This window comes from Camelina sativa, chromosome 16 (assembly GCF_030686135.1).
Source record: "Camelina sativa cultivar CO46 ecotype springtype chromosome 16, ASM3068613v1".
Classification (NCBI taxonomy): domain Eukaryota; kingdom Viridiplantae; phylum Streptophyta; class Magnoliopsida; order Brassicales; family Brassicaceae; genus Camelina; species Camelina sativa.
In genome coordinates this window covers 2,052,901-2,064,439 of record NC_141895.1, presented here as the reverse complement: position 1 = coordinate 2,064,439, position 11,539 = coordinate 2,052,901, and the positions used below count along the sequence as shown (strand labels likewise).

The 11,539-nt window shown below is 39.7% G+C and overlaps 3 protein-coding genes and 1 pseudogene across 4 annotated transcripts in view; 3 read left to right on the top strand and 1 right to left on the bottom strand.

Annotated features, from left to right (window-relative positions):
- The first annotated feature begins 948 nt into the window (after nucleotides 1–948).
- On the top strand, nucleotides 949–7,504 carry LOC104749379 (uncharacterized; annotated as a pseudogene). The gene is made up of 4 exons (XR_015584221.1): nucleotides 949–1,080; nucleotides 1,273–1,579; nucleotides 6,756–7,010; nucleotides 7,098–7,504. The product of XR_015584221.1 is annotated as an uncharacterized LOC104749379 (transcript).
- A 372-nt stretch (nucleotides 7,505–7,876) lies between these two features.
- LOC104749377 (large ribosomal subunit protein mL43-like) lies at nucleotides 7,877–10,007 on the top strand. Its single transcript, XM_010470989.2, has 3 exons — nucleotides 7,877–9,032; nucleotides 9,414–9,520; nucleotides 9,612–10,007. The coding sequence occupies exons 1-3, from the start codon at nucleotides 8,953–8,955 to the stop codon at nucleotides 9,782–9,784; spliced, it is 360 nt and encodes a 119-aa protein (XP_010469291.1). The 5' UTR covers nucleotides 7,877–8,952; the 3' UTR covers nucleotides 9,785–10,007.
- Nucleotides 8,006–8,696, bottom strand: LOC104753248 (F-box/LRR-repeat protein At2g43260-like). Its single transcript, XM_087490774.1, has 2 exons — nucleotides 8,473–8,696; nucleotides 8,006–8,300 (listed from the first exon to the last, which is right to left on the bottom strand). Exons 1-2 carry the CDS (start codon nucleotides 8,694–8,696, stop codon nucleotides 8,006–8,008), a joined length of 519 nt encoding a protein of 172 aa, XP_087346900.1.
- A 542-nt stretch (nucleotides 10,008–10,549) lies between the features above and the next one.
- Nucleotides 10,550–11,539, top strand: part of LOC104749362 (mitogen-activated protein kinase 10-like) — a 61,443-nt gene continuing 60,453 nt past the window's right edge. The window contains exon 1 of the mRNA XM_019238220.2: nucleotides 10,550–10,560. The gene's annotated coding sequence lies outside the window, so the exon portion shown is untranslated. The remainder of the gene's footprint in view (nucleotides 10,561–11,539) is intronic.

The following is an 11,539-nucleotide window of genomic DNA, read 5'->3' as shown; positions in this document are numbered from 1 at the left end:
GAGCCTTATGAGAGTACAGTAAAACCTGTATAAATTAATAATTTTGGGACCAAGACATTTTATTAATTTATAGTAATATTAATTTATCTATAAATTAATAATTACTAATTTATAGTGTAAATTAATAAATAATAATTTATAGATATATTTTTAATAGTTTAACTTTTAAAAATTATGAATTGAGACAATTTTAACAATAACTTCGGATATTTAAAATTTTATGGTATTGGAATTGAATTTGTAATACTTAGAAAACATTATTAACAATAAATTAAAAATACAATAGACAAATTCACTTATATACATGACATACAGAAAATTAAATTTATGCATAATAATATAGAATGTTTTATTTTAATAGTTAATCAAACTATCAAAATGTAAATGATGGATATCTAAAAATTGAAAACTTAAAAAAATGTAGCTATATTTATGACATGTTACAAAATATTTTATATCATTATAATTTGAAAATACAACATAATAGTTGTTTTGTAGATATGAGCTTTAGGAGAAACATACATTATATTTTTTTTTCTTTATATACAATTTACATGATTATTAATTTATGATATTATTGGGACCATATTTTACATGGGTATTTCAGAAAAAAAATTATCTTATTATCTTATCGAATTTTGTTATTTTTTACACTGGCCCGACTTGGGACTAACAAAATTTATTAATTTATAGTGTTTATTAATTTATAAAGTATTAATTTATAAAGGTTTTACTGTAATTTTAATTAGTAAGTATATCATCGGTTTAGCTGACGTTTAGCCTCAGTCTCTGATTCCGTTAATCTTCTAAAGGATTTTCTTCCCAATTCCCAGTGTCTTATATACTAAACCGAACTATCTATCAAACCGGCGAGCATTAGGTTTCCGTGTTGATTAAAACCGGTAAAGTAAAATTTTTGATTGAGTTGAAACGACATCGTATAATTATCTTCCACCGCCATCAAGCAATTTTCTTCGGTCATTATTACCACCTCCGACTTCTTCGGTTTGCTTCGTATTGAATACACAAACAAGAAACCTCAAAATAGATCTCTCTCTATCGAGTTAGGGTTTCATCAAGGTATCACATTTAAACTTTCTATCGATTTTCGAATTGGGTAGTTCAAATTTCCAGGTTTTAGCTTTCTATCGATTGGTTCAGTCCCTTCTTCTTTCCCAATTCTAATTCTTCTTTATTGGCTTAGCGAACAGACCTAAAAGAACGTTTTTTGTTGTTGTTGTTGTTGTTGTTCTTATTGAATTGTTGTTGAAGATCCTTGAGTTGATGTATTGAAGAGAAGCCATTGAGGTAAGAGATGAGCTCTACGCAGGCTAACCTATTCAGACCATCCTTGTTCTGTGCAAGGACAACACAAACGAGACATGTCTCTGTTGCACCTTTTAAGTCTTCATTACGCTTTGATCAGCGACCACTCCCCAAATTGACTATTCGGGCTTCTGCATCATCATCTGTGTCTACTCGCTTTTCGCCTCTACAAAATCATCGATGTCGGAATCAGAGGCAAGGTCCTGTTTTGTGCTTACTTGGTGGGAAGGATAATTCTAACCGTAGTAATGAGGTGAGATTCTTCTTCTTCATTCTTAAGATGTCTCTGCTTAGAATGCTGTGATTTGATCTTTATATCTTGCAAATTGTTCTTTTTGTGTGTGTGTCCGTGTAAGAAGTTGGTCACATAGCCACATAGTTTAGTTATTTCTGATGATAAGTAGTGCTGATATGATTCTTTTGTGTGTTTGGACTTGGTCGGAAGGATAGATCTGATAGTAGTGATGAGATAACATATGTTTTCTCGTCACTCTATAGATGTTGTAGCCGAGATTTTTGAATCTTCAATTGAAATATGTTGATATACGAATGTAATGTCTTGTTGTATTCAATATGTGCATAAGGTATTTATATACAACGAGTTGCCTAGCTATACGATAGTGTTGTATCTACGAGAATATAGGAGATATAAGATTGATATATATCCTAAGCCTAATATCCCCCCCTCACGTTGGTGGGACGAAATCCCGGACACCCAACGTGGACAGTAAATTTTGAAAAATAGGTGTTGGCAACGACTTGGTAAGAAGATCAGCCACTTGATCCTTAGTTGAAATGTGCTCAGTAGTGATCAGCTTTGCTTGAACTGCATCACGGACCTGATGACAATCCCGCTCAATATGTTTTGTCCGTTCGTGGAACACCGGGTTCGCTGCAATGTGAATGGCCGCCTCACTGTCGCAGTAGAAGGGCATCGGGTGTGAATGTTCTACTCCAAGGTCCTCCATCAAGCCTTTCAACCATTTGACCTCCTTGAGAGTGTAAGCCATGGCACGATATTCAGCCTCGACCGACGAACTAGACACCGTATCCTGTTTCTTAGTCTGCCATGAGATGGGCGAGTCACCGAGATATATGACGTAAGCCGAAAGTGACCGACGAGTGTGAGGGCACGCAGAATGATTGGGATCACAATGCGCAACGAGGGGAGCCTTCATAAATTGGGAAAGAATGTGCACGACATAACTCAAATCCGGGCGAGTGATGGTCAAGTAGATAAAACGCCCTACTAAACGACGATATTGGTCGAGATTCGCATATTCCGGACCCTTCACCGAACCGAGCTTATGATTGAGTTCCATTGGAGTTGGTACCGGTTTTGCTCCTAACATGCCAGCCTCGTGAATAATGTCCAGTGCATACTTCCGTTGAGACAAACAGAACCCATCTTTGCCACGAGAAACCTCAAGACCCAAAAAATACTTTAGCTTGCCAAGATCCTTCATGTGAAAACAATTGTTGAGCTGCTCCTTGAACTGTTAAGAACCTTAAGATCATTCCCAGCAAGAACAAAGTCATCAACATAAACAAGAATATGCAGAATAACATCTCCGCGAATCAATGTAAACAAAGAGTAATCCTGGTAGCTTTGTTTAAAACCCAAGTTACAAAGTGCAGTGGACAGCTTGGAGAACCAACAGCATGGCGACTGCTTGAGACCATACAATGACTTACGAAGGCGACACACCTTATTAGGATTACTGGATTTAAACCTTGGTGGTAGCTTCATGTAAACTTCTTCCTCAAGATCCCCATGAAGAAAGGCATTATGAAACGTCCATTTGATGGACCTCCCAATTCTTGGCAGCGGCCACACCAAGAAGAGAACGTACGATTGTTATCTTTGCAACCGGAGCAAAGGTTTCCTTGAAATCAACCCCTTCTTTTTGATGATTACCCATGGCCACAAGACGTGCTTTATGGCGTTCAAGAGAACCGTCAGAGTGAAACTTCAATTTGTACACCCATTTGTTGTTAATAGCTTTTTTCCCCGGTGGCAAATCAGTGACATCCCACGTATGATTAGCCTCAAGTGCCTCTATTTCTTTGCGCATCGCATCACACCACTCTTTAATGATAACCGCATCTTTAAAATGTCGAGGTTTGTTGTTGTCCAAAATTGCTGCCATGAAAGCAATATGGTTTCTGGAGAAACCTTCATTAGACAAATACTGTGAGATGGGATAAAGTATCTTACCAGAGACCGTAGAGGAGGACAATGATTCGGTAGGAGCGAGAACGTGAGAGGAGTGTACACGAGGGATGACAAAATCTTTAAGCAAAACTGATGGAAACTTCTTGCAGTGTCCTTTTTCCAACAATTCCGGTAAACCAGGTGTTGACGGTGACTCATCCTCCGATAGGTCCGTAACATGAATAGGAACCGGAGATGAGGAAGGTGAGTCGGAGCTAGTCATGGCAAGGGAATCCGAAGAAGAGACGGGTGTCACAACGGGGGTTAACGGAGGAGCTACAATCGGAGAGTCCTCTTGAAGAGGTATAGGTGGTGTAAACACCGATGGCAATAAGGGTGAGGAATCCCAGTCATCATCAACCACGACGGGTTGTGGAGACGGAGAAGAAGGCGGAGACGACGAATGGTGGAGAAACGGAAAAATGTCCTCCTGAAACCAGACATCGCGGCTGATAAAAACTTTCTTTGTGTCAAGATCGAACAAACGCCATCCCTTCTTGCCATATGGATAGCCCAGGAAGACGCATTTCCGACTATGAGGACCAAACTTATCTTTGTCTCGAGACCGATGATGAGCATAACACAAGCAGCCAAATGTGCGAATCATATCATACAACGGACGATGGCCAAATAAGACTTCATAAGGAGTCTTATTTTGTAATACCGAAGACGGTGTGCGGTTTATCAAATGAGTAGCTGTGAGAATACCTTCCCCTCAGAACTTAACCGGCAGAGAACTTTGAAAAAGACAAGCAAGGGCAACGTTGAGAATATGGCGGTGTTTGCGTTCGACCTGTCCATTCTCTTGCGGTGTATCAACACATGATGTTTGATGAATGATGCCATGTTCTTGAAAATAGGAAGAGAGACACATAAACTCAGTTCCGTTGTCAGTACGAAAAGACTTGACCGGTTTGCCAAACTGACGTTCCGACATAGCACAAAAGTTTCGAATCAGCTGTGGAACTTCTGATTTAGCGGACATGAGGTACGTCCACACAGATCTTGAGTGATCATCAACTAATGTCAGAAAATACGTAGCACCGGTAGTAGAAGGAGTACGATAAGGACCCCAAACATCAGCATGAATAAGTGAAAAACAATCTGTTGCTTTATTATTACTTTCATGAAAAACATCTCTTGTTTGCTTAGCACGAAAACAAATGTCACAACGTTTTAAATCCTCAAAGTTCCTAGGAGAATAAACTCACTCGGTTAAAGAAACTAAAACACCAGGGGAAGGATGTCCAAGCCTACGATGCCACAATACACTAGACGCTGCGGAAGTCGCTGATGCCTTGTGAGACCGAGCAGCCAACACTCCCGTAAAATAGTACACACCCTCACGTTCTTCACCCGTTCCAATCAAAGTCCTCGAAAAACGGTTATGTAAGAAACAAAGAATGTCAGTAAATATTCCAATGGCGCCAGTTTGCTTGAGAAGTTTGGAAACTGATATCAAGATGCAGTTGAAATCATGAACAAACAAAACATTGGTGAGCAAATAAGACGAGCTCAACGGTAACGAGCCACATTTGGTAGCTCGTGATGGGTGACCATCAGGTTTTGTAACAGGTGATGGAATGATGTCAAAGACATCCACCCAAATAGAGATATCACCCGTCATGTGATGAGAGGCGCATGTATCTAAAACAACATCAGACAAATGAGTTTTACCCGACAATTTTTCGAAAGAAGTGTTTGAACGCTGGGCCTCAAGCAAGTTGATGAGTTGTGTTATCTGATTGTTGCCACTTTGACTAGGAGAACTAACCCGAGCATTGTTGGCCCAACCTCGACCGCGACCAATGCCCCTAGTTGGTCGTCCTCCTCGCTGAACAGGACGATTGGAGGTGGCTCTGTTATCTGGTCGAGTACCACCATTGTTGTCAAAATACCAGTCAGGAAAACCATGAAGTTGAAAACACTCGGATGCTTCATGGCCTTGACGTCGACAGTGTGTACACGAGAGAGAAGAGCGATCACGAAAGCGAGGCCCCGAAACAGCAGCAGCATGAGCAGGAACCTCTGTTTTGGCGGTGAAACCAATCGCCTCTGTTGTGGCCAATTCCTTGGATTGCACAACATTGAGGTTTTGCTCTTCCCGAATAACCCGAGAGTAGACTTGAGTAAGCGGGGGCTTGGGGTCTTCACCAGTAATGGTTGATCGGATGTTGCTGAAACGAGGAAGATCTAAACCAAACAGGAACTGATGGATTCGGTCCTCTTCTCGTTCTTGAGCAATACCCGGAGCAGCAGCACACGTACACGCACAACCAGTTTTATAGTTCTGCAGCTCCTCCCATAACTTTGACAAACGACCATAGTATTCCAAAACGGACTGACCGTTCTGTTTACAGCCAGCTATCTCGTCTTTAAGAACTTGTTTACGAACACCGTTGCTAACGAAGAAGCGGGAACGGAGAGTTTCCCACAGAGTAGGATCTTTGTCGATGAAGGAGACGGTGGATCGAAGTTTCGGATCAATAGATGTTCGAATCCAACCCACGATCATAGAGTTTGCGTTACGCCATAAGCTCAGATCGGGTTCAGTGGTAGGTTTTAGAACAGATCCATCAACAAAACCCAGTTTATGTTTTGCTTGCAAGGAGTTGCATAACTCAGTGGCCCATTCTGAGTAATTGTCTTCTTGTAGAATTATAGAAGATATCAAAGCTCCTGGGTTGTCAGAGGAATTGAGATGATATGGTGAAGGCGGTGGTGCCACAACAACTTGTGTTTGTGGAGGGGTCGCCATAGGAGATATTTAAAAGATAAAACAGAAAGATTTGCAACGACGGCGGTTGTTAACGAACAACGGCGGTAGAAGCGTATAAAAAAAAAATTTAGCAGCAACGGCTGTTGTTAAAGAACAACGGCGGTGGCGGCAGGAGTAAGAAAAAAAAATAGGTCACAGAAGCTTAATGTTCTACTACCATGAAATATGTTGATATACGAATGTAATGTCTTGTTGCATTCAATATGTGCATAAGGTATTTATATACAACGAGTTGCCTAGCTATACAATAGTGTCGTATCTACGAGAATATAGGAGATATAAGATTGATATATATCCTAAGCCTAATATCAATCTTGCAAAAGTGATCCTTTTTGCGTGTCGTGTGTTTGTAAGAAGTTAATGCACAATTATAACTAAGGTGTGTTTAGTGTTTCTGATATTAACACGCTTAGTGATGATGTTTTTATTCATCAGATATCATCACCATGGAAAGCTATTGAGAAAGCAATGGGGAAGAAATCGGTTGAAGATATGTTGCGTGAGCAGATACAAAAGAAAGACACTGGCGGCATTCCTCCACGAGGAGGAGGAGGAGGAGGAGGGGGCGGCGGTAGAAATGGTGGGAATAATAATGGGTCTGAAGGCTCATCAGGAGAAGATGGTGGTCTTGCTGGTATCGCGGATGAAACTTTGCAAGTGGTATTGGCAACCTTAGGCTTCATTTTTCTGGTAATGACAACATCACAACCCCACACATGTTACCTTTGAATGATCTATAGTAATCTTTAACTTTGAATACTAATTCTTTTTTTGCAGTACATCTACATCATCAACGGGGAGGAGTTGTTCCGTCTTGCAAGAGATTACGTTAGGTACCTAACTGGACGACCCAAGAGTGTTAGGCTGACCAGAGTTATGGAAGGTTGGAGTAGATTCTTCGAGCGTATGTCGAGGAAAAGAGTGTACGATGAGTACTGGATAAAGATCAAGCGATCATCAACACGTCTACCTGGTATGATATCCTCGGCAAATACAGACGCGTCTTGAGGTCTTATGTACTTGATTCAAATGAAGATGGTGATTAGTTTTTTTTCTGGCTTATGATATAAGTAGTTTCCATTAGACCCTGAACCGTGTTTTGATCTTTGGTTTAGTTAACTTTCGCCATTGTCACCCAACCCAACCAACAATTAGATTGGTAGTAAATATTGATGATTTCATAAGTATTGACTCTCAACAATCGATAAACTAAGAAAAAAAAAAAGTAATAAAAAGACAAAGCAGAGCATGTTATAAAAAGAAAAAAAAAACGCAAAGGAGATATGTATACATATTTTAGGGAACCGGAACAAGAGTTTGGAAGTAAGATGGAGAAACCTTGTTAAGGAGGACATTTTTTAGGGTAAGACATAAACAAAGACTCTTGATAATTCCAAACGATCAGCACTCCTCCATCTCCTTGGTCGTCAAGAATTGCCAAGGGCGTGAATAAGCGAATCTCACTTGATCGTGGTTTGTAAAGTTGGCATAAACACAATGAATGCATCTTAACCCATCCTTCTTTTACTGCATCGACCATGCTCCAGATATCGAGTGGGGGATGAGGAACATTAGTGATCCTCATCTCGGATACAGAGAGGCGGTCTCGGAGGACGAGAAGCTCCGAGAAATAAGGAGTGCCGCCATCGTCTGAAGAATAGATCGGGTTTGGGTGGGAGACGACTCTAATTAAACTCTTCAAGATGAAGATCAAACGCAACAATTCTTGAAGCGTTAGGTTCCCAAAGATCAACAGTGAACCAGTGGACGAAACCATTGACATAGACGGAGGATCTTTCCTTGACAAAAACCATATAAGGAACGATGTTGACGTGTCTCCACCGCCCGGTTTGAAGATCAAGAACATTGCATTCCCCAACGATGAGCGAGGCAAGAGGATGACCACGTAGCTCAACGACTTTATACGCATCCGTAACTTCATCTTTACCGAATCCAAACGAGCTTGTTGCCGTCGGGAACCTAGGCACGTACGTGTTCATGATCTAAATATCTTTGACGGTGCAAAAGAGATGTGGGGGGGATACGCCCGGTTCCTTCATGAAGTAAGATCGTAGCCGGGACGAGAGATTCGCCGGTAGGGAACTTCCGGGACACTCGAGTCGCCGGGTTACAAACTTGGATCGAATCCGACCCCGGGATGCAGATCAAACCGTCGCATGCAAGTGAGATACGGGAAACGTCGCAGTTGCCGATATAGCAGATCTCTTCTTCTTTATCTTCGTCTTCTTCAGGGAAAAGAAACGGTGGAGAATCGTCTCCGTCGTCTTTGCAACCGAAAGCTAAAAGTGTTTTACGACGTCGTCGGGAAGTCTTCATCAGATGTTTCTTGACGAAGTTATGGGATTCGATGAACATTGCTCTTGGAAACGGACTTGAATCAGATTTTTTTTGTAGTGTTTTGAAGTCACATAGGAGAGGAGAAGCCCATTTCAACTAGATTAGTAAAGGCTTAATAGAGAGTGCAGGCTTTTGTTTGGGCCCAATTTAAGCCCATTTCAATTAGATATTTTAGTTCTGTAACATAAGTCACGTGGCACCTATCACGTGATCATCTTCTTCTTTACACATCGATCGGGTAGGGTTTTGGGGGTTCTCGTACCGAGAGATTCAAATGGCGCTTAGAGGAGTTTGGCAGCTCAAGAAACTCGTTGTCAGCTACTGTAATTGGGGTGGTAGCAGTAGAGGCATCAGGTCAATTTCTTTTCCTTATCTTTTGATTTCCCAATCTATGAGCCGTATTTTATTTTGTTTTTTATCATCGATCTACCAGACTGTTTATTCGAATCAATCAGCTTTGTACTTCTCATCTGTGAAGCAAATTCACTTTTCATGTTTTAGAAATTTGGTTCCATTGTTCCTCTCTTTGATATATCCCATGTGGTTTCCTTTCCAAATGTGCTCTATCTGTGTACTGTGCAAGTAATGAATCGTTACCATTTCTTAGTTAGGAACTGAGCATTTTCATCTCTGATCATTCTATCATGTGTTTTCTCTTTTAGTGCAAGTAATGAATCGTTACCATTTCTTAGTTAGGTACTGAGCATTCTATCATATGTTTTCTTCTACCTACAGAGCCTTTATGGAATCAGAATTGCCTGCACTAAAAGAGAAAAACCCGCAGCTCGAAGTGGTTACGGAGCTTTCACGAGGACAGCATCCTTATTTGAAGGGCATTTACAGTATGAATCTTTCCTCCTCTTATCATTATTATTACAAGCATCTACAACGGTTCTTTTGACATTAGCAATTTCACTTACACAATTTTTATAGGGAATAGAAATGAAAGAGTGGTGTGTGTGAAGAACATGGATCCTGAAGAAGTGCTTCTGAATGCAACAAGGCTGAGGAACTCGCTTGGAAGGAAAGTGGTGAAGCTTAGGACCAGACATGTCACCAAACACCCCAGTGTTCAAGGCACCTGGACTACCGCTGTCAAATTCTGAGACCTTTCCTACTTACTTCATAGTTTGCAGGTTTTTCTTTTAGCTGGTTAATCCAATGTTGCAAGTATCAGGATTGATTGTTTATCTATGTTTACAATCCCAAGTTGTCTTTACCGTTTGTGACCCTGGACAAAGATTCAGTCTTCAAATGTTTTGCAGTGTATGCAATGTTTGAATTTTGTTTTGTCCTTCTGCTTCAATCTGTAATAAGATTTTTAAACAAGGTATGTTTTCTGGTGTTGGAGATGATGAAGTAGACTTGTCTATATCGCCAAGGCTACTTGAGGAAGAGGAGTATGTCTTGAGATACGACAATGCCACTTCTGTCATCACTTCTACTTCTATCTTGAACTGTGTAAAGTGTCAAAAAAAACAAGTGTACCAGAGAAACCTAAAATGGCGCCTTTTAGTTTATCGATTGATATAAGGGCACCAAACGAACCTCGTCAATTGCCCCTGCTTTAATCTTCGATTGCATCAAACACCATTTCTTGAAATGTACACCTATTGATGAAGCCAAAGAGATCATTCCACACAGTGTGAATTGCAAATTTCACACTTCCAGATAAACAGATCTGCAGGTTAGGGAAACCATCAAGAACCAAACCAGCTGGCTATCCAACAGAGCTAGAGAAACACTCATTTTAAGTTTGGAAAAGCCAAACAAATAATTTTAAAGATACCGCAACCCCTGTAATTACGTTATACATAACTTGTCAATATTCTCTTGCAATGACTCTACACCATTGTTAAGGAAACAAGAATACTACTTTTCAGTTCTCACTACTTTGCTATCAGTATCACATTGACACATTCCATGTAGTTACCTTTACATAATACTTGACTATTGTTTAATCTCTAATAATGGGATTTAAAATATCTTACAAAATCATTTAGACTTGACACTGACATCATCAACAAAAAAAAACAATTCCTGAACTGTCTATTTTCTCTTCTCTTCATTGTTCCCCTCTGCCATAAACAAAACAAATATATATCAGTAATAATTAATAAATGTTCTAAAATTAAATAGAATACCTAAAGTTAAATTACTCTTACCAACATCTTTCTCTGCCGCTGTTCACTGAACTTATACCTCTAAAAAAGTATATCGCATTTTTGAAGCCTTGAATCTGTATTTTCTATGACATTTAAAATAGAGATAATATAATTATAAAAGGTATATCTATTTATTTATATATATATATATATATAGCTGTAAAAAAAAATTGTTAAACCTCTTCTTGCATGACTTCAACCTGATGATTGATTTGCACAACTTCCTTTGTTAAGAGCGCAATAGTATGATCAAGCCTATCTTGCTCTGCAGGAAAAGGAAAATGATAAGATTCAAAAGGAAAACGATAAGATTCAACAAGGAAAAGGAAAATGATAAGATTATATTTAGAAAATAAAATTAGTACTTGTGGGCTTATTAATTCTAGCCCTTCCACGTCCCACTCTACCGATCTCAAGGTTGTAGTCTGCCAAAAATCCCTTTAACTGGCCAATGCTCGTTTCTACCATGGTTATCGCAGCACCTACATTCGTCCTCGTATCTCCCCATAAGCATCTTCCGAAGCACCCAGATATCCTGCAAGAAGAAGAACAATAGAGTCAGGAAAAATTTTGTAAAAAAAAAATGCCAAAATCAATCAAACACAAACACGGGAATCCGAAAGCAAAAATAAAAAACGCTTAAATGGCATAATGAAAAAAAAATGGCAAATCTATAAAATTTAAGTGAAAATGGCA